We start from the raw sequence: 23,263 nt of genomic DNA on the forward strand, positions 1-23,263 counted from the left end.
TCTTGTGACTTATCTGTGTTCTTGGCGTCTTCCCAACTGTGTGAGTTTTGCTGTGCATTCAAGTCTGAAATTACTTCTCCTGCCTTGTCAAGCTAATTACTTCAGTTTGGTTTGTTTGGATTTTAAGTTACAGTTTGTGTGTACCTTGTTTTGGACTGAAGGCTATTCCTGGGAGTTTTTCTCCAGCTGAGGGTAACCTGGATACTGGGGGCAAAGCTGGAGATAATAAGGGACTCTTATTACTTATTTGCCTTTGTGCCACGCCCCGGGTCATCACAAGGCCATTCAGTTCATCCTGTATTGGGAAGAGGTTTGGGGATGTTTTCGTAGGCGTTCCCGCAAAAAGGGAAACAGAAGTTGCACAAAACGGGTGGGAAAAGATCAGACAGTTCTGAGACCTGGGAATATGCTGCACGTTCAGCAGCATTTATTGATATAAGAAGAGTCCACTGGTAAAAAAAAATGTTATGCTAGAAAGTCAGAAGTTTGAAGAAAAGTGTTAAATAAATACCGATGCCCCTGTAGGATCGTGCAAAAAAAAACACAAAAGACTCCAACAATGCTCAATTCTAGAACCAAAACATACACTTAGCTGTCACAGGAATGTAAACAGAAATCCGTATTTCCATTCTACTTTTCCAACTTACCTCTGGCTGGGTTGAAATGTTCAGAATTAGCGCCCACAGCTCTGCTCTCAATGAATTTGGGGACCCTTGGCGCACGTACTGTTGAGCGGCTGCGCTATCCTGCTCCGCAAGGACTACGAGAAATGTAGATCGTATAATTAGGCAAAATACCTAAAGCCTCACAGTACTAAAGTGAAACCTAAGAGGTAGCTAATACCAATTACAGGACTGTCATTGGACCTTAATTGAGACCTAAATTTCTTTTTTTAAAAAATAAAGTTTTATTTGGATTTTCACACACAAAATACAAGTAAAACATCTTTTTTGAAAATAGCATGGTCCCGGGTTGAACTTCTTTACACAGACACAAAACTCAGTTTCATGCTCCTTTTTGTATTCTATTCCATATCTTATACTATTTTACATTTTCGATATAGTTTTTCCCCTCTTTTAATTTTCTCAATTTTATTTTGATTATCTCATCTCAATTCAAATCATTATATTTATACTTTTATCTGTTCTGTTTCAATTTCATATTATCTTTTCTCATTAAACAAATTTTCTCCTGTAGTTACTAATTGGAGTATGACACCTTTATATCTTTTAATTACATCCATTCAACTCTTATTTAAACTTCAATATATACCTTAAGTTTATGACCTTCAATATAACACATAATACATAACTTCCAATCGAATTCTGCTTGATACATTCTTATAATACACACTATATTATTTTTTTTTAAAAAGAAAGATTGTAAATATATGTAATTATAAACCCTCATTCCATTCCAGTTCAGTTCTATCATTAATAATCATTAAAATCTTAACATCTTTAACACTTTTCAATTAAATATCATACTTCCTTAAAAACACATATAATCTCCATAATTTTTTCCCTTATTTCTCTTCACATATGTTTTATAAATCATTAAATATACCTTTTGTTACATTTATTTATTGACAAGCATTCCACTGAATTACAATAGCTATTTTATCAGACATTTTAATCATACATTGTTTCATATTTTCTAAAATTATTTCTGTTTCTAATATAACCATACTATCTTATGTACCTTTGCAGAATCCCTTTTTCCATTAAGTTTTCACCCATTATCTCTAAATAGGCCGTTTCTCTATATTTTGCTTCTGTCCTTTATAATTTCTTTTCCTTTCTTTCTTCCCTCTCATCTTCTCCCTCCCCTTTTTACCCCCTTGTCTCTCTACTTCTAATTCTCTCTTCTGCATTTCCCTCTTCTGTTGCTTTCTGATTTTATACTTATTTTTCACTCTATCTTTTTTTGAGTAATCTTAAACTTTCCATTCTCTTTTCCCCCTTTCCTTTTTTCCCCCCATCTAAGATTACTTGTTCATTAAAGATGGCTTCTTCTTTGTCGCAATCTTGTTCTGCAGGCATTTCTTGTTGTTTCTCATAATTCCAAATCTCCATTTCTAAAAACTGAAATACGAAGCCAAAAGAACCTCTCCCTACTTGTGCATCTTCTTTGTACTTTTTAAGTTCCATTTTCAGTTCTTCTAAAAGTGTAGCCATTTTAAAAAGTTTTAAACAACCACCTGGTTGATTTTAGTCATTCAAAACAATAACCAAGAATCCAGAAATCATCAAGTAATCCAGATAGTCCCGAGTTATATTTTCTGATTTCTTTTTCAACTTTCTCTTCCTGGGGTTTTTGTTGCGATATTTCAGTTAATGATATTTCATAACATTTGCTAGCAAGGAAACTCACAAAATTAACTCACAACACACCATGTATGTAAATATTGATTTTTTTTATTAAAAAAAGAACAACTTTTACCCAAAATCAGGCAAAGCAGGCAGAGAGATTGAGTTGCTCACAGAATCATTCAGTGATCTATCTATCTGCCATCGGCTAGCTCAGTCTGTCACATAAAATTTGCTTGCCGTGAGTCGCGAATTTGCTTGCCGTGCACTGAATAATAGAACCTTCAGTCCTAAGGGAGGTTTGGCTGTGCTTAAAAGCAGAGCCGAAGATCTAAAGACTAGCTAGAAAGCAAGAAATCCAACCATTTCCCGCTTCCTAGCTAATCTAAATCTCCCGGCACACTAGAACAGATGATGGTTGGAAAAAGGAAAAATATCAATTTAGCAGGCAAGTTTGCCCGGTAAGGAGTGAGTGGGCGGGGAGGATTCCCACGGGCCATGTGGGCGGCGCAGCCTTGTGTTTCTGCTTTGGAGGGGGTGCTCTGGGGTGAGATTTCTCTGTGGCCCACCAAAATTTTCTCGCAGCCCACCGGTTGGCAACCACTGTTGTAGATGACTTCTGTTTTTCTTCTGAGGCTGCTGGGTCTTCTGGGTTACTTAGGATGCTTGGGAGGGCTTTAGTTGATTTGTGTGTTATGGTGAAGCCATCTGGTTGCAATAGTCGGTTGGTTTATGAGGGGTTTTTTTTGACATATGTTATCTTTTTTATAACTTATGTTGGTTGTGCTATATTGGGTTGGATGATCAGACCCACTTAACTTAGTTGCATGGAAATAGAATAGAACAGAATAGAACAGAACCTTGGAGGTCTTCTAGTCCAACCCCCTACTTAGGTGGGAAACCCTATACCATTTCAAACAAATGGTGGTCCAATCTCTTCTTTAAAACTTCCAGTTTTGGAGCATACACAACTTCTGGAGGCAAGTTGTTCCACTGATTAATTGTTCTAACTATCAGGAAAGTTCTCCTTAGTTGTACGTTGCTTCTCTCTTTGATTAGTTTCCACCCATTGCTTCTTGTCTGGCCTTCAGGTGCTTTAGAAAATAGCTTGACCCCTTCCACTCTGTGGCAGCCCCTCAAATATTGGAACATTGCTCTCATGTCTGTTTATTAAACTAGACATACCCAATTCCTGCAACTGTTCTTTAGATGTTTTAGCTTCCAGTCCCCTAATCATCTTTGTTGCTCTTCTCTGCAGTTTCTAGAGTCTCGACATTTTTTTACAACGTGGCAACCAAATTTGGATGCAGTATTCCAAGTGTGGCCTTACCAAGGCATTATAAAGTAGTATTAACACTTTGTGTGATCTTGGTTAGAAGATGTTGTATAGATGATCTGTTTTCTTTTTTTTTCTTTTTGGATGCTCAGGGTAGCAGATCCATCAAAGGCCTGCTGCAGTTACTAACCATCAAGCAGAATTAAGATTATTTTCTTTTCTGAAGTATGGACACAGCTCTCTTAATAACAATAAGGATATTTTGAGCATGGAAAAGAGAGGCTTGGTGATTTTCAAGTAAAATTCTAAATAATATGGCTATTATTAAGTGTTGTACCTTATGATTCTTGACTCTTGAATCTTTTTTTAATGTACACTGAGAGTATTTGCACCAAGACAAATTCCTTGTGTGTCCAAACACACTTGGCCAATAAAGAATTCTATTCTGTTCTGTTCTGTTCTGTTCTGTTCTATTCTATTCTATTCTATTCTATTCTATTCTATTCTATTCTATTCTATTCTATTCTATTCTATTCTATTCTATTCTATTCTAAACAGGGATTCAGCTCAGGCAAAGAGCTGTGTGTAGGGACACATTATTTTAAATTAGCCACCTAATTTAAGTTCTTTCTATAGCTAAGGGTGATTATAATGGCCTGGACATTTTGCCTTTTTTAAATGCACAGGGCATATCCCATTGTCTATAACCGCAGCATAATCCTAAACTTGCTTATTTGGAAATTTTCAACAGGCTTACCTCTAGGGCAGTGTGATTACAACTCCAGCATGGCTGCTCCTTATATAACTTAAAATAGAAACAAATGGCAATTGTATGGTTTTTTTTAAAACAAACAAATAAACAGTATATTAAAAATGATTACTGCATCCAACTCTTACCTTTTTGACCGAGCCGTATGTGCTCATTTTCAAAAAGCTCTAAAAAGTTAATAAGAATAAAATAAAAATATTAGTTCTATGAGAATATCAGAATTACTTAATGGAACGTAATGTTCCAGGCATGTACGAAGATTCAAATGAACATGCACGATCATGTGCATGCAATATTTCTCAAGTTTTTTTTTTTTTTTAACAGAAAATAGCAATCCTATATTAATTGTGGTTAGTGTCAGCCTTGGATGCCATATTGAGATCAGATTCTCCCACATCTGAGCCTAGGAAAGTGGGAGGGGGAAATATATTGGAGTATACCCTAGTTAGATATAATAAGATTATTTTTCTGATTCAAGGTCAGGTTGTGTTGTGCATAACTGAGAGGAAGTCTTAACTGGGAATGGATGGTGACTGGGGCATGTGATGTGATGGTGGGTGCAGGGGATGGATTTTGTAGTTTTTACTTATTGCAAGGAAGCTCGGAACTTTCAGATTCAGGATTCCACAGTTGTGCCAGTTACTATCCAAACTAAAAGGAACTCTTGGAGAGATGTCTGTCCTGGAGTTATTGGGTGGAATGGAGGGTTGCTGGAACGCTGACAGTTAAACTTAAGCACCCACCTGAAGGCACATGTGTAGAATCATCAATATCCATCTGGCCAGTGTTCAGGTCTAATTCGCTAAAGTACTCCTTCTTAAGGGGACAAAAAAAGGAAAAAAAGACATTTTCCAAGAGGACAAGATCGCGTCACCCTACACCATATGTAAAATCAACATTAAATATCAATATATTGCTTTAATTGGCAAGCTGTAAACACAAAGGCTAAGACTCATGGGACCCATGCTATGTAATAAATTCCATCCCTCGGAAGACCAAAATCCCAGCATCTTAGTTAAAAACTTGACATAGATAGTCCTTGACTTACAACGGTTCATTTAGTGATCATTCAAAGTTACAACAGCACTAAAACAATGACACGTGGTCGTTTTCCACACTTACAACCATTGCGCCATCGTCATGGACACATGATCAAAATTCAGACGCTTGGCAACTGGCTCCTATTTATGACGGAATATCCTGGGGTCATGTGCTCCCCATTTATGACCCTCTGACAAGCAAAGTCAGCGGGGAAGCTAGATTCCCTTAACAACCAGGTTACCAACTTAACAACTGCAGTGATTCATTTAACAATTGTGGCAAGAAAGGTCGTAAAGTGGGGCAAAGTTCACTTAACAAATGTCTTACTTAGCCACAGAAATCCGTGGACCACCCATAAATCGAGGACCACCCTTACACCAAGGTGAATGCTGCACTGCAATATATATCACTTAGTTACCAGTTATAGCAAGGGTCTTCAAACTTGGCAAGTTTAAGACTCCTTGCTTTAAATTCTTTCAGATTTTTTAGATAGATGATAGAGAGATAGAGAAATATTGATATGGAGATAGATTAGATATGGATGGATGGATGGATGGATGGATAGATAGATAGATAGATAGATAGATAGATAGATAGATAGATAGATAGATAGATTAGAGATAAAGAGAGAGAGAGAGAGAGATTAGAGATAGATAGAGATAGATATAGAGAAACAGAGATAGATAGATTAGAGATAAATAGATATAGATGGATAGATGATAGATAGATAGATAGATAGATAGATAGATAGATAGATAGATAGATAGATAGATAGATAGACAGACAGACAGATAGATAGATAGACAGACAGACAGACAGACAGATAGATGTGGAAGGCTCTTTACCACAGACCAAGCGTCTTCAAACTTGGCAAGTTTAAGACTTGTGCACTTCATCTCCCATAATTCCTGAGCTAACACGACTAGAGGAGGAATTCTGGGAGTTGAAGTCCACAAGTCTTAAAGCTGTCAAGTTTGAAGACCTCTGAGCTATAGGCTAGAATTTTATTTAATGTCATTTGTGAAAAATAATCCTTTACAGCAGGGGGTTTAAAATTCATGTATCAAGAATATTCAGCAATTCTCATATACAGAATTAGAATTAGACTTAGAATTACATTTAGAATTCTTTATTGGCCAAAAGTGATTAGACACACAAGGAATTTGTCTCCCGTGCATACGCTCTCAGTGTACATACAATAATATGCATGTGCGGCAAATCATTATCATAGTCATTGTAAAAACACACTCATCATAAAACATTAGATACAATGCTTAGGGATGGGCATGGATAATAAGCGATCAACATAAATCACACTAAGATACTAAATAAAACAATATAAGTCATACGATACGAGCAACATAGTTATAGTCATAAGAAGATAAGGAGATAGGTAATAGGGAAGATGAGAACAATAATGGTAATATTGCCTTTCTAGATAGTGTGAAAGTGTTGTGGGAATTAGTTGTTTAGCAGAGTGATGGCACGGGGGGAAAAAACTTTACAATTTTGATTCAAGGATCACATTTTCCCCATTGGCAGTTTACAGATCATTACTTTTTTATTTTAATTCATTCAGCCCAGCCTTGCCACCCCCACCATTTTTTTCATTTTCTGCAAACAGGAAGCAAAAAATATTTCTTTCTCCATATACAAAAAAGCACCAGAAGGGAACAATTACCTCATTTCAGCCTTTGTATCGTATTTATTTTTTAATATTCTAAAGGTTTTCTGTGCCTCGGACACTCCTGACTATTTTTTTATACATATGGATTCATACGTAAGGTCCACTGAGTTCAGTAGACTACTGTTAAATGAAATGGCTGTCCTCTATTTTTGAAGAAGCTGAAATGGATGCTTACCAGGTCAGGTATATCTTTCACGTTCAGTGGGACCTGAATTAGTCCCAAGTGATTTCTAATATTAGGCATCTCGCTGGTGTCATAATTTGGATTGCGCAGGTTCATCAGCACCTTTAACAAGAGAACTAGAATTGACTATACATGTGTAAGAAGTAAATAAATTATTTTAAAATAGCCACCTTAACAGAACGTGACCATTTTGCCCTGGCCAGATTTCGTGCCCACTTCTCCGCGAGGGGGTGGACGGGACCCCCTCAGGCAACCCATCACCGGTGTTTATGCTTGGCAGGCCCTCCATCAGGCCCTCCTTCCCTGGAAATAGTCTGCCAGCACTCCTGGCCCACCCCCTGGCCGATACATCAAGGGACACTTATGCCCGGGCGTTTCAGTGTACCTGACATTAAGCGGGGTCCCAGATACCTGACATGTCCCCCCTCCCGACCAGCAGGGGTGGCAGCCCAGCCAGCAGTCACTCCTGCCATGGCCTGGTTGCATTTGTAGCCAGTCGATGGGGGGGGGACCTCTGGCCCCACCAGCATCCATCGGCCTGCATTCTGCTCAGGAGGCCAAAAGAAGAGCGCGAGCCCTGGCCGCAATCAGAGCCTTGGCAGCCTCGTGGGAAGTACACGCAAGCTGTCCCTCCCTTTGCTGGAGACCCATGTGTGCCTCATTAGTTCCTGGAGAGGAAGGGCTTGCCCGAAAAATCAACAACAACAGAGCCTGTATGGTGGGAGAAGCTAAAACGGTTCGGTTTGGGGAGGAAATAAAAATGTTAAGTGCCCTTGGAGCTTTAACCCTGTTATCAGGGAGAAGCGGCCTGCACACGCTCTCCTCAGATTTGGTCCGTGTCATTTTTTTTTTCTTCTTCCAACTGAGAATTGTACAGCCCTCACTATGATGACTTGGAGTGTCACACAAATGTAACAAAATCCAAAATGTAAATAAATGTCCTTTAATGCCTTCAACTTGGCCCCACTGTTCAATAATTTTCAGTTGGAGATAAAACTTACTCAAAAATAGTCTTCAAAAGAAAGCAATACAGTCCGAATTTAATGAGCAGATAGAGGTGAAATAAAAAACCAAACTAAAATGAAGAAATTTCCACAACGGACTAGGATAAGTAATTACCAAATTCAAGGAGATAACAAGGCACAGCCTGTTGGAAGCACGCCAACCAAGATAACTTCAGCCCAAATTAAACACACTTTGCTTCTGGCAATGCTGTGTTTTAACCGTCTCTCTTATATACTATTCTCCCCAGCTGCAACCAATGAGGAGGATCATGGCCGCTTCTTCTCTCATAAGCCAAGTTGTTTCCTTCTCCGTTCCTCCCTGCATGTCCTAGGATGCAGAGGGGATGGGCCTGGTTCTTCCTCTGACTGCCCAGCTGGCCTCTGCCCTTCCCCAACCTCCTCCACAACCTCCAGAGCCACATCTCCACTCCCTGTCGGCTGTTCCTCCTCTCCCTCAGAATCTGACTCTGTCAAGGGCATGACATTCCCTGTCCCCTGAATCCAGGTTTCCTTGCACATTTAAGAATGAGAGGCACTTAACGTTGTAATTTTTCTTTTAAACTGAATCATTTTATCTTCCCATGCCACCGTTTCTGGGTTTTTTGTTTTGTTTTTTAGAAAGCCCTTCCTCTCCCACGAGGTCTCTCAGGACAGGAGGGTCCGCCTGCACACAAACTCTCCCCACAGGGCAACTGAGGCTCTAGGCATGGCTGGGACTTGTGCTTTCCTTTCCTTTCCCTCCTCCTGCGCAGGATGCGGGGCTGGCGGATGCCCAGGGCCTGGAGCTCCCCCTCAGCTGGGACGTGGCTACAAATCAAAATGCACATCGAAACACCCAGGGACAAGTGTCCCTTGGTGAACGGGCCAGGAGAAGGAAGTTGTGGGAGGAGGCCGGCAGATCACTGCTGGGGAAGGAATGCCAACGAAGGGCCCGCCAAGCATAAACGCCAATGGTGGGTTGACTGCAGTGGGGAGCCCACAGAGAAGTGGGCACAAAAATGTGGCTGGCGTAAATTGTGTTGGAACCCCTATCAGCTCTAAGCTGCAAAACTACACAGATGGCTATTAATAGCAATAAGAAGAGTCAAATTTTTGTTCTGACTTCGGCTTCTCCAAAAAGCACTAAGCAGACTTTTTGTCCCGGCAAAACCCCTTTTATTAAACGAAGGTGAATTTCTTGCATTCACCTTCAGCCAAAGGCCTGGCAAACAGTCTTTCAAGGGTCTAATTTAAGAGCACAGACATCATCTAGCCTGGAGAGCCGCCAAGTAAATATTTTCAAACGCAGTGCTGACAAGGAAGGACTCGGCACAGAGGCTCTGAGACGCACAGACAGATCTTCACATTGCTGCAATGATCAAACTATTTCCTGCAAAAGTCCCCTCCCCTTTTGCTCCTCTTTTAATCCCTATGGGAGGGGCCATTCATCGTTCACCTGTGGCCTTACTCCCACATCGACCCTTAGTTCGTAATTGTTATTTTCTTTTGGCAACTCTGCGCATGTGCAGACTGGGAACCGGCTCCGGATGCTCCCCCGCCTCACTGTTATCCAACTCCAAAGGCAGCCTGCCCTGGCCCCATCTCTGCCTCTGATGCAGAGCCCTCGTCCGAACCTTCCTCACCCTCCAAGACTGGCCCAGGTTACTCCCCAACCTCCTCACTGTCCGACTCTGCTTCCAGCTCCACTAGCCACTGGTAGACCACAACAATTTTTGCAGCTTAGATTTGGTAGCTTTAGTCTACATTTCCAGCAAACAGGAAATGATATTTACGCAGAAACCTTTTTTAATCACACGGGGAACAAAATCAAGTATTAAGCTAGTTAGCCAAGACACATCTTTGCAATGTAAGAAATGCTTTTTTTGTCCTTCCTTCAGAGGAACACATCATAAATATTTTAAGGCCTCGACTTACAACCTCTTATTTAGTGACTGTTCGAAGAGACAACGGCACTGGAAAAAAAGTGTCTTGTGGCCAATTTTCACACTTACACTCATGGCAGCATCCCCATGGTCATAGGATCAAAATTCAGTTGCCTGACAACTGGTTCATATTTATGATGGTTGCAGCATCCTGGGCTCACATGTTCCCCTTTTACGACCTTCTGACCAGTTAAGTCCAGATTCACTGAACACCCGTGTTACTAATTTAATCAATGCAGTGTTTCACTTAACAATTGTGGCAAGAAAGGTTGTAACATGCAGTAAAACTCACTTAGCTGTCTTGCTTAGCAACAGAAATTTTGGGCTCAAATGTGGTCGTTAGGTCGAGGGCTATCTATAGATGATCCCCTAATTTTACCATGTACAGTAAAGTGCAATATACTGAAGATTGCATTAAAGCTCATCTGTGAATCTAATGACTCAAAAGATCCATTCTCAGGAACGACAAGATTTTATTGGATTAAAAAAATGCATATCCAAAACTAAAACCCAATCCATTTTTTTTTGCAAAAACTTACCTCAAGAAAATCTTTAGGTGCGTAAACTGGCCTGAAGAGACTTAGATCTGAAATATAAAGTTATTCAACCCTAAATATTCTGTAGCTATTTGAACTATACATTCCAGTAATAATAATAATCAAATATTATTATTTCATCCTCATTCTAATAACTGTTCAAAACAACCTCCAGGTTTATTTTTCCAAGGAGTAAATCTCATGCAGAATAATTGAAAGAACTAATGTAATTATAGGGGGCATTATAATGTAATTATATAGGGGGCATGCATAAGCGCACCAATGTGCCTACCGTCCCTGTCCTATTGTTTCTTTTTTTTCTTATTCGTATCCATTTCATGTATTCATAACCATGTTTATACGTATACCTGTTATCTAATAATCGCTTGCCCAAATAAATAAATAAATAAATAAATAAATAAATAAATAAATAAATAAGGACAACTTTTAGAAAGTTTTCTTTAATGGGAAAACTAATAATACACAAAAATATTAACTAATTGAGGCTGGTCTATTTTATCTCATTTAAAATTAAAGGATAACATGTGTTGGAATAATCAAGATATCTGTGCACTCTTTTGAGAGATGAGTTAACACACATGATATTTTAGAATACTTGCCCAGAACCAGAAAAAAAGTTATTGATACGTGGACTATGGAACAAGATAGAAATGGGATCCGCAGATCATTAAATCTTCTAGAAGTCCATTAAATCCTGACAATTATATAGTTCTTAGGGCAGGGGTTGGCAACATGCGGCTCTGGAGCCGCATGTGGCTCTTTCATCCCTCTGCTGCGTCTCCCTATCATCACAATTTTGAGAGAAGCTTCTGGTGTTGGGGGGAGGGAAGCATGGCGCGCCAGGAAGAGTCCTCTATGGCAAGGAGCGGGTTTTCCAATTGGCTCCATGATAGGGTTTTCGGTTAGGACAGATAAGAGGAAAAAGGACACCACACTAGGACGCCACACTCTATGGTGGGTGTTGGAGGTGTTGGGGGAGAAACCAGACTTCTGGTCAGCAGAGGAAGGAGGACACCAAGCTATGAGGAAACTCTATGGTGGGGGAATTGAACAGGGGGCTTCCAGTTTGGATCTTTGTGGCTCTTTGAGTGTTTAAGGTTGCCGACCCATTTTAGGATTATTATAGTTTTATGGCTATTGCGAGTCACCCAGAATTTGTTTTAAGATGGGTGGCCATACCAATCTTTTAAATAAATAAATGAACCCAATGAAACATTTTATGTGCCTATGTCGTCAATGAAGACCAGCACAAAACCCTCCTCCCTAAATACATCCCCAGGGGCTTGAGACACAACCTAAGCCCTGTCAATTCAGCCATAAAACATTTTAGAAATCCAAGTAGCCAATCACCTAATTTGTTAACTTTGCATAGAGGGGTTGTAACCTCATTCGCTTTGTTTTTGTTGCCTGCAATACCGTCATGAGCTGTTTGTATTTTAAGGGACAGTTTGATTTGCAAGGAAAATTGATAAAGAGAATTTTCTCCAAACAGCTTATTAACAGGAGACAAACAAGAAAAGCACAATTTAGATTTCTGAAAAAGCTTTTGTTATCTTCAACCTTTCGGGTAGTGGGGTGTTTCTTGTCTTTCTCTTGCATATTCTCTTCTCAAAGTGCGTATATACTGAGCATGATTTTAATTTTCATAACGAAGGCGGGCAAATACCTGGCTCCTCCGTCCCCATTTCATTCCATTTATTCAAAAGTTCTTTTTGCTCACCCAGCGGCCTCTGTAGAGCACAAGAAACAGGGTGCAGTCAACTCAAATGTACATGAGATTGTCGATAAACTGTATGCTTACAGGAAAAGCGGCAAATAAAACGTACCTTCTGTGATAACGGAATGCCAAGTTCTATACACATGCTGTTTAGGCTCTTCAAAATACGTTTTTCCCAGTTTGCCTGAAGAAGAAAACAGAAACCAAGTCATCTTCCTCCTAATTATAATGTCCAATTGGAAGATACTTTCTCATTTTCTTTTTCCATTTAAGTTTTAAATACCGGTGTGTGTGTGTGTGTGTGTGTGTGTGTGTGTGTGTGAGTGGTGGTATGCTACCAGTTTGGACCGGTTCAGCCAAACTGGTAGTTTAAAAAAAGCCGTCAATCAAGCTGAAAGGAGGGGGAAAAAATCCTCCGACAATCAGCTGAAAGGATAAAGAGAAAAACGCAGGATCGTCCCTGCCACCCGCTCCTGCGCTTTTCTCTTCTTTATCCTTTCAGCTGATTGGCGCTGCAGGCCTCAGCTGGTGTGGGGAAAACTCTGCACAGGCTTTAGGCAAAGCACGCCCACAAGCCTCGCCCACCAAGCCACGCCTAGCAAACCGGTGGTAAAACAATTTGAATCCCACCACTGGTGTGTGTGTGTGTGTGTGTGTCTGTTAAAAAAGAACAAATCCTGCCCAAGTTTTGATTGGGAAAATGACCACACACACACACACACACCAGTATATCTAGATATCTACAGAGGGGGGAACAGATAGATTAGATTAGATTAGATTAGATTAGATTAGATTAGATTAGATAGATCTGGATGGATAAATAGATTAGATAGATGGATGGATGGATGGACGGATGGACAGACAGACAGATGGATAGAGAGATATAGATAGATAGATAGATAGATAGATAGATAGATAGATAGATAGATAGATAGATAGATAGATATAGACAGACAGACAGATAATAGAGAGGTAGACAGATGACAGAGATAGATAGATAGATAGATAGATAGATAGATAGATAGATAGATAGATAGATAGATAGACAGACAGACAGACAGACAGACAGACAGATAGATATAAATATGGATGGATGGGTATCAATAGCTACTTTTTCCCTGTGAAAGAAAACAGGAATGGAATAGTCTCAATTACTGTTTGGGAGTAGGCAGGGTAGCTGGGTGGCGACAGCCCTGTCTTCTTTTGTTTTATTGTCCATTTGAGAATTTATTTTCCTGCAATTCCTCAGTTTTTAAAAAGAAAAATCTAGAGAATAATGTTACACCTATGTAATATATATAACCATCTGACATGATTGTTTCATAGGTATCGTATGTAGCTAGGTAATAAAAATGGGGGAATGTAATGGAACTGTCACACATCAATTCATTTGAGGACAATTTATTACTCACCCCAGGTAACACCGTGCACCTACATTTATGGATCATTGGTTTATTTATTTTTCATCCAGCAATGTCTTATTATATTTTTGAAAAGAGTTTTCAGGCATGGAGTTTACAGAACTGCAATTAACCTAACTATTGAATATACAAAGTGATATATGTTATTCTTTTTCATGCTTTAATGTAGCAAGTATGGGTGGAGACTAATTTTTCATGTGCTCACTGAATATGTTGATGCCGCGCTTGTTGGTTTGTTTCATTTTAACTGTCTGCAAAAAACCAGAAATGTCTTGAGCTTTTATTGCCAGTCATCTTCAAATATTTATGCTCAGATATACTGACTGGCCGATATTATCACATCTACTCTAATAAGAGCTTAAGTGGAAAAGTGTCAGCTTGTTCAAATTGTCCTATCGATGAAATGGCATTAATTGATTAGGATTTTGTGAACATCTTTTTCCAGCTACTGTAAACTGCTTTTCAACATTACCCTAATAATACATTCTTCACTCTCAGATGTGACTTATCATCCTTATCATCTTTTAACGACCCCATAATCCCTTGCAGGGGTGGAGTCTGGGCAACTGAATTGAGCACTAGCAGAATGTTTTAATGGCCGGATGCCCTTCCTGTCACCTATGTGGAGTTTTGTTCAGCAGATATCTTCTCAGTGTGCCCAGAGAGAGAAGTTTCTGCCTTGACCTAGTACTGAACATACAGCCTTCTGACTGTGAGGTGAGAGCTCCACCTCTAGGCAGGGGTGGGCTTCAAAAATTTCAGTAACGGGTTCTCTGCCCGGTTGCTGGGTGGGCATATGGCCATGGTGAGCATGGCCTAGTTCTGTGATGTCAAACCTATTGCATGCGTGCCACAGGTGGCATTCAGGGCCATTTGTGCAGGCACGCGAGCCCCAGGCAAACTTACCTCACTGCACATGCGCGCACCTCGCAGCTGATTTTTTCAACCATGTTGAGGGCTTTTGGGGCTTCCCAGAGGCTCAAGGGAAGCCTCTGCAACCTTTGCAGGCCGAAAACAGGCCTGTTTCATCACTTCCTGTATTTCCGGAAATACTGGAAGTGACAAAATGGGCACCTTTTTCGGCCTGCAAAGGCTTCCCTCGAGCCTCCGTGAGGCTGAAAAAAGCCTCAAACAGGATAAAAAATCTCCTGAGAGGCACGCACATGCACAGTGGAGGGGGGAATCGCGCACGCATGCTCAGGGGGGCGCGCGCATTGCCTTCTGGGTGCTGGCATGCAAGTGCGTGAATGCGAGCGCGCACACAATTTTTGGCACAGGAGTCCAAAAAGGTTAGCCACCACTGGCCTAGTCGGCCTTCTGCACTACACAGGCCCTCCGTTTTCGCATTCCTCAGGCTCCGGAGGCTTTCCTCGAGCCTCTGGCAGCGCAAAAACTGCCTCCCCCAGGCTCTGGAGGCCTGAAATGGGTCCGTTTCCGGCCTTCCGGGAGGCCTGTTTTCCCCCCCACTCCCTGAGCCTCCAAGTGGGCCCTGCACTTACTTTGCATCCAAATTGGGCCACGTGGAGGCTCCAGGGAGGGGCAAGGTGGGGTAGGAGGGGCTGGGTGGGGTGGAATTTGGCAATTTGCCGAACCGGCCATAACATTAGCTACAGGTCCGCCCAAACCCGGGCGAACCCGTAGCAGCCCATCCCTGCCTCTAGGCTACCGCACCACTCCCAGATGTGACTATATGTTGCCATGATAAAAATATAAGGCCTAAATTTCTGTATAATGCCATAACATCGACTGGGCATTGCATTACAACTATAAGCCTTGGTTGGGTTAATTAGTAACACAAAGAAGGTTAAAGTCACAAGAATGCCAGTATTTATTCACTTCACAGATATATATGGCTGCCCATCCCAAACAGATGACTCTGGGCAATTAGCAATACTGTCAAATGAGAGTCCTATATATGGGTAGTCCTTGACTTACAACAGTTCATTTGGCGACTGTTCAAAGTTACCATGGCATTGCAAAAAGGGGCTTATGACTATTTTTTCACACTTATGACCACTGCAACATCCCCATCAAAAGTCAAGCACTTGGCTATTGATTCATATTTATGACAGCAGCCAGTGTCCCAGGGTCATTTGATCACTTTCGGACGAGCAAAGTCAACAGGGAAGCCCATTTCACTTAACAATCCACTTAACAATCAAGTGACTAATTTAACCCCTGCAGTGGTTCCCTTAACAACTGTGGCAAGAAAGGTCGTAAAAATTCATTTAACAAATGTCTCACTTAACAACATAAATTCTGGGCTCAATTGTGGTCATTAAATATAGGCAATATACGAAAAAAAAAAGGTACAGATAATACGCCAGTTTCACCAGTACACCAGTTTCAGTTTCGTCGTAACTTTGAACAGTCACTAAATGAACTATTGTAAATCAAGGATTACCTTTGGTCCTTTTAAAGGGGGAAGGGGCTTGCTTCGTTTGTGAAAGATGCAGAGTTTGCCTTGGTTGATTGTTTGGGAATGGCCACTACGTATCTCGTGGATCTGAAAACCAGATTTTACTCAGAGCATGGCTTCTTGAGATTAAGGTAAAGGAAAGGGTTCCCCTTGCGCATAACTGCTGGTAGTTTCCAGCTCTAGGGGGCGTTGCTCATCTCAGTTACAAATCTGAAGAGCCAGCACTGTCCGAAGACGTCTCCGTGATCATGTGGCTGGCATGACTAAATGCCGAAGGCGCATGGAACACTGTTCTCTTCCCACCAAAGTGGCCCTATTTTTCTACTTGTATTTTTTTACTTGCTTTCGAACCGCTAGGTTGGCAGAAGCTGGGACGAGTAACGGGAGCTCACTCCATTACGAGGTGCTAGGGATTCGAACCGCCGAACCGCCAACCTTTCTGATTGACAAGCTCAGTGTCTTAGCCACGGAGTCGCCACGTCCCTTCTATTCGTTTTATTCTATTCTTGAGATTGGTGGCACTCAATTCAGCAAGAATGTATTTATTATTATTTATTTATTCAATTTGCTTATCTTCTTCGAAGCAACTCTGGTTGGCATAACAGCTTTAAAAGCAATACAACCGTAAAAAAACATTTCTAAAAACAATACAAACAGAATTACAATTCAGGTGAAGTTGCAATTAACAGATATGGAGGGAGAGAGGGAGGGAGTAGGATGTAGGGGTTTTTTTATTCATTCATTCATTTGTTCATTCATTCATTTGTTCATTCATTCATTCATTCATTCATCAGCCACCTCCAGTGTGATATTCCCCCCTTGGGGACCCAAGCCAACTGGCATAGTTGGGTCAAATACTTCTTAGCATATACCCATATTTCAGCATGTGCAGTAAAATTTAATCACATCAAACCTGAGCTTTTCTCATGTAAACCAAAGGTTCCTTGATGTGTTCAGGAGGCACTGATGGAGAACAAGGCAAAGGAAACCTAAAAGGAAAAAAAAATATTTTAGTCCCAGTACTGTTTAGACCAGGGGTCTTCAAACTTCAAGTTTTAAGACTTGTGGACTTCAACTCCCAGAATTCCTCCTCCAGTCATGTTAGCTCAGGAATTCTGGGAGTTGAAGTCCACAAGTCTTCAACTTGCCAAGTTTGAAGACCCTGGGTTTAGACCCACATTTCTAAGCAAATCTTTATAGATCCTATTTTTCTTAGAGATACATAAATTTTCAGGCACAATATATAGCACGGCACTTATATACTGCTTCACAGTGCTTTACACCTCTCTCTAAGCGGTTTACAGAATCAGAATACTGTCCCTCAACAATCTGGTTCTTCATTTTCCTGACTTCAGATAGGTGAAAGACTGAGTCAACCTTCAGCCAGTGAGAATCAAACTGCTGGCAGATGGCAGAACTGCATTCTAACCACTGCACCACCACGGCTCTCAATACATGGTGTCCTGATCAATCTATGGCCTTGTGAAATATTGCTAGAGGCACTTATGTTTCACTGTTTATCCTGGCAACAAGGTAGGGTAAGACAGGATAGTTTTGCAACCATATTATAAACCAGTGTTTGCCAACCAGTGGGCCATGGACCACTGGTGGTCCATGAGAAAATTTTGGTGGTCCACAGAGAAAAGTCACCCCCAAAGCAATTAATCGAGGCTGTGCGGGAACACAAGATTGCGCCGTCCACATGGCCCATGGGAACTCAAGGCTTGCGTCGCTTGCATTGTGCACAACATGAGATTGTGAGGGGAGGGGGAAAGGGCAGAGGGGGGGAACTTGCCTCCCTCGACCCACACGCCTGGCCTGGCCACTTTCCGCTTCTTTCTTCTTCTGCTTTTGGCTACATGCAAGGAAAGCAGCAAAAGTCTTTCTTTCTCTCCCCCAAATTCCGCCAGAAATGACTCTTTGGGGCCCTGCAAGGCATTCTGTTCCAAGAGGCTGCACTGGCATGACAAGTCTCACAAAGACTCGTTTCTGGTGGAATTTGGGGGAGAGAAAGAAAGAGTTCTGCTGCTTCTGCTGCTTTCCTTGCATGAAGCCCAAAGTCTCTCTCTCTCTCTCCCCCTGGGAACGGAGCTGGAGACGGTATCCTGCGATCCCAAATAAATAACGATCGATTGGTAGGAAAACGGGGTGGGGAACTTTCCTACAGACTTTTGAAGGGATTTTCCCAGGGTCTCTGGTCCACGGGATTTAAAACGATGAGTTTAGTGGTCCCTGAGGTCCAAAAGGTTGGCGACCCCTGTCATAAACCATTAAGAGGTCAAAATGAAGAAGCTCTTAATTAACAACCCTAAGAGGCTACAATGCATGATACTTAAATTTCAAGACTGAAATGAGCATGAAGCCCATAAGACAGGATAAAATTGAAGAGAAATATCGAGAATGGATAAATCGCTTCAAAGACTTAACAACGAACAATTCATTCTATGTTCCCTGCCAACTTCCCACAAGCAAGGCCAATGGGGAAGCCTGCAAATAAATCATAAATCACAGCCATATGAAGTCCTCACTCAATGACCCAAATTAGAAGGCACGAATGGGTTCGACCCAGAATGAGTTGCATTGGAAACAAATGCCATACAGGCAGTCCTCGACATAACAAACCATTCGCTTAGCGATCATTTGAAGTTATAACGCCACTAATAAAAGTAACTCAGGGCCAGTTATGACCGCTGCAAGCATCCCCATGGTCACATAATCAAGATTCGGGCTCTTGGCTACTGGCATGTACTTATGACAGTTGCACTCTCCTGAGGTCGTGCGATCACCATCTGTAACCTACCCAGCCGGCTTCCAACAAGCCAATTCAATTGGGAAGCCAGATTCACTTAATAGCTGCAGTGATTTGCTTAACAACCGTGGCATAAAAGGTCATAAAATGGGGGCACAGCTCACTTTAACAATGGGAATTTTTTTTGGGGGGGTCAATTGTGGTTGTTAAGCTGAGGACTCCCTGTACACATTAAGTCAAGGGTTTCCCAAGCTGTGAAACAGGATATCTTGCTTGAAGAGGTGCAGACAGAATCCAGGGGAGAAATGAAGAAGGTTATGTTGTGGTCTGTCGGCCGCCGGCCCCTCCAGCGGCCAAATCAGAGGAGGAGGAGGAGGCGGAGTGAAAGTCGGGACGTGCATCAAGGCACTCTGGGAGAGCGAAGTGGGAATGCAGCTGTGAGGGAGAGAGACAGACAAAGAGCCTGGGCCGTCCATCAGCCCCCAGATGGAGAGTCAACAGCCCCCCGGTCTGGAGGTGGCTGATGAGGAAGCAGAGGAACAGCTGGGTCCAGTGCCTGACATGCGGATACACAGAAGGCAGAGGAGAGGAGAGCAGTGGAAATCTATGGGCTGATTCCTGGGAAGGAAGAGCCACTGCTGCCAGCGAGGCCCCACCCTAGCTTTGGGGGTAAAAGGCAGGGGGTGGAAATAAATACAGCTATTCATCTTCCGGATAGACAAACTTGTCAGACTGAGAGAAAAACTATTTTGCTGGGGGCTGCCGGCATTCCCAATAAAGGAATCTTTTCAGCTCATGTCAGAGGTTTTTGTCGTGTTTGGGAAGCTGGGTCGGAACACATTATAGCTACACTTTGTTCCAAGAAATCCATCTTTCCCACAATTTTATTGCATTGCTTTTATTACTCATTTGTTTTCATTTTGCTGTTTGGGTCTGTAGGGACCCAAGGTTGCCCCATTAAGGTTACACCAAAGGGGAGTGGGCTGGCAACACAGGGACCTCTGAGTCAAGAAATACGGCATGCAAACATGAAGCAAAAGTTTTACCAACACTGAGACAGAAACAAAACTCACATACTGATTTCTCTATAAACAGCATTGTGCAGCTTCTTTTCCCAACCTGGCAAAATAAGAGTTAAAAACAAAAAAACACCTGAAGATTAGAAAAACTCATAATTGGGACGTTTAAAAACTTGAGAATAAAGGGATGGGTAGGAAAAAGAATTTTTAGCATTAAAAGCACATGAAAGCACAGAATGTAATTCGTACATTCCTAATTTTGTTTAAAACATTTACATAACTTATGTACTGGAGACCAATACAAAGACAAGTGAATTGATTTCCAAGTAGAGGCCCACAGTAAGGCAATTTGACAACTGCACACAATCTTCCTATGTCCTGAAGCATCCTTTCCGACTTACCTTATGCCATTCTGGAGTCTGGTGTCATACAGAAGCCACTGGCTATTTGCCTCAGTGGTGGGATTCAAATTTTTCTGCTACCGGTTTTGTGGGCATGGCTTGGTGGACGTGGCGTGGCAGGGGAAGGTTCCTGCAAAATCTCCATTCCCTCCCCACCCCACTAACCTGCTTTCCAGCTCCGTTCTCCTGTGCAGGGCAACAAAAGAAGACCCAGCCAATCAGCTGGGACTCAGCAGGCGGAGAATAGATAGGGGCGGGGCCAGTCAGAAGTGGTATTTGCCAGTTCTTCGAACTACTCAAAATTTCCACTACCAGTTCTCCAGAACTGGTCAGCACCTGCAGAATACCACCTCTGATTTGCCTGTCCAGGTACAAGCGACTTCAAGAACGTATTAAGAAGCAACTCCAGCATTGCGCTGAACCCCAAGATATTCGGAGTCGGAGATCAGTGGGGCAGAAGAACAACTGGAGCCTGTTCCCAGCGTGCACATGCGCAGAGCTGCCAAGAGAAGGGAACAGCTAAGGAACAAGGGTCGACTCGGGAGTAAAGGCTCAGGTGGACGGTGAATGGCCCCTCCCATGGGGAATAAAGAGAAGCGAAAGGGGAGGGGTGTTTGCAGGAGACAATTAGTTCAAGTCATTGGGGTGAAGATCTATTCCTGACCTCTTGCCAAATATTGTCTGCTACAGAGTGACGTTTGGAAGATACTGGCCTGGCAGCTCTCCAAGCGTGATAAAGGTCTGTAGTTGTGAAATCTCATGAAAGACTGTTGGTCGGGACTTTTCTGGAGGGGAATTCATTTTAACCTAAATAAAAGGGGTTTTATCAGGACGAAGAGTCGGCTTTGTGCTTTTGGGAAGCCTAGGTCAGAACAGCAGGAGTCCAAGCCAAAATTGTTGTTGTTCAGTTGTTACATCGTGTCCGATGCGTCCCGACCCCATGGACCATAGCACACCATAGCTCCCTCTTCCTCTACTGCTTCCTGGAACGTGCCCGAATTCATATTCATTGCGTGATGACAATATCTAACCATCCCATTCTCTGCCGACTCCTTCTCCTTTGGCCTGCCATCTTCCCCAAGCCAAACTAGGAAGGTAAAACAGGAGTTTCCTGGCTAGCAATATTAAGCTGCGCAGGTAGTCCTCAACTTACGACAGTTCGTTTAGTGACCGCTCTAAGTTACAACGGCACTGACAGAAAAGTGACTGATCGTCATTTTTCACCATCATGGCAGCATCCCCAAAGTCAACGTGATCAAAATCCGGACAATTGGCAGCCGACTCATATTTACGACCATTGCCGTGTTCCAGGGTCAGGGGATCCCGTTTTGCAACCTTCTGACTAAGCAAAGTCAACGGAGAAGCTGGATTCATTTCACAATCGTGTTGCTCACTTCACAACGGTAATTGGCTCCGTCAACAATTGTGATGGGAAAAGTCGTAAATTGGAGCAACACTTGCTTAAAACAAATGTTTCCCTTAGCAACATAAATCCTGGGCTCAATTGTGATCGTAAGTTGAGGACTACCTGTATAAGGGCAACATACTTTCAGGCAGTTGAAAGGATCAAGGTAGAGATATTAGCATGAACGTGAATATATATATTTGCTTGATAAGACAGTATTTCAGCCTGTGAAATTTCAGGTAGCATAAGAAGACATTCAGCAGTTCAGTTAGCAAGCTGCTTAAAGCAAGTGTGATGACCCAGGGTGGGATACAAAACAAACACAGTCACAGAAAACAGGTGAAGCCCTTTTTATTCCTTCACTTTGCTTCCAAGCTCCAAATATTCTTGACGGAAGACAACAACTCCCATACAAACAGTTACAAGAAGAAGGAAAAAAGCAACACAAACCGGGCAAGATAAGGGCTGGAGGACATCCTCAGATAACACACACTGGGAAGGACACCAAACTCAGAGAGGAACCATAAACTAGAGATATTTCCATGCTTTGTTTCCAGCGTTTGCCAGTACGCAGGTTCATCCTCTTATCCAGTTGTCACAGCTGCAGCCCATGAAGAGGATCAAGGCCCTCTCCTCCAGGCTAGACCAGGTCTCTCCCTTGTCTCTCCGCCCTGCATGCCCTAGGATGGAGAGGGGACGGGCCTGGGTCCTCCTCTGACCGCTCAGCCGGGCTCTGCCCTTCCCCAGCCTGCTCCACAAATTCCGGAGCCACGCTTCCACTCCGTCGGCTGTTCCTCCTCTTCCTCAGAGTCCGACTCCACCAGGGACATGACAGCAAGGAAGAGATTTCAAAAAGCTTGCACAGAAGATTGGCACAATAACTGCTTGGACCCCATGGTTGTTAGTGGAGAATAAGGATAAAGCTGTTACAGTTAATGCAGTCTGTTTATTAGTCTGTTGAAAATTAACCTGAATTAGATGGACCATATCTAATATCCAGCACTTACTAAAACCCAAAATCTTAAATGTAATGAATAAAAAACACAAACCTGATGTCTTCAGAAATTCCTTAATATCTTCCTTCAGGGATTGTAGCTTAATCTCTGGATTGTGTAAACTGAGCTAACAAGAAAGACAAACATGACAGAAGTGTCAACATCCTTCAGAAATCACTAGGGTTGATATTTAATTAGGAAAAGCGCAAAAACTACAATTGAAAACAAAGGCACTGTTTTAAATTTTTCCTGGGATATATCAGCTACGCAAACTAACAACCTATGTTTTATGGATCACTGTTACCACTCAACATTTGAAAGTTAGCTTGGTTTGACAAATGCCAGTTGCAATCTCAATTTGGATGCATAAGGTCAAGGGGTTTTTAGA

The 23,263-nt window shown here is 42.0% G+C and overlaps 1 protein-coding gene across 4 annotated transcripts in view; it reads right to left on the reverse strand.

The window, feature by feature from the left end:
- Positions 1-23,263, reverse strand: part of TBC1D19 (TBC1 domain family member 19) — a 69,722-nt gene that overhangs the window by 39,588 nt on the left and 6,871 nt on the right. For 2 of the 4 annotated variants that reach the window (XM_087936588.1, XM_026699871.2), the window contains exons 2-11: positions 22,930-23,002; positions 20,129-20,174; positions 17,220-17,295; positions 12,576-12,650; positions 12,416-12,479; positions 10,732-10,778; positions 7,258-7,368; positions 5,098-5,170; positions 4,483-4,521; positions 648-760 (exon numbers count right to left, since the gene is read on the reverse strand). In XM_087936588.1, coding sequence (XP_087792714.1) covers positions 648-760; positions 4,483-4,521; positions 5,098-5,170; positions 7,258-7,368; positions 10,732-10,778; positions 12,416-12,479; positions 12,576-12,650; positions 17,220-17,295; positions 20,129-20,174; positions 22,930-23,002 — 717 coding nt within the window. The remainder of the gene's footprint in view (positions 1-647; positions 761-4,482; positions 4,522-5,097; positions 5,171-7,257; positions 7,369-10,731; positions 10,779-12,415; positions 12,480-12,575; positions 12,651-17,219; positions 17,296-20,128; positions 20,175-22,929; positions 23,003-23,263) is intronic. The other 2 variants (XM_087936590.1, XM_087936589.1) reach the window with 2 other exon arrangements.

This window comes from Pseudonaja textilis, chromosome 6, assembly GCF_049901715.1.
Source record: "Pseudonaja textilis isolate UNSWEBS1 chromosome 6, rPseTex1.2, whole genome shotgun sequence".
Taxonomy (NCBI): domain Eukaryota; kingdom Metazoa; phylum Chordata; class Lepidosauria; order Squamata; family Elapidae; genus Pseudonaja; species Pseudonaja textilis.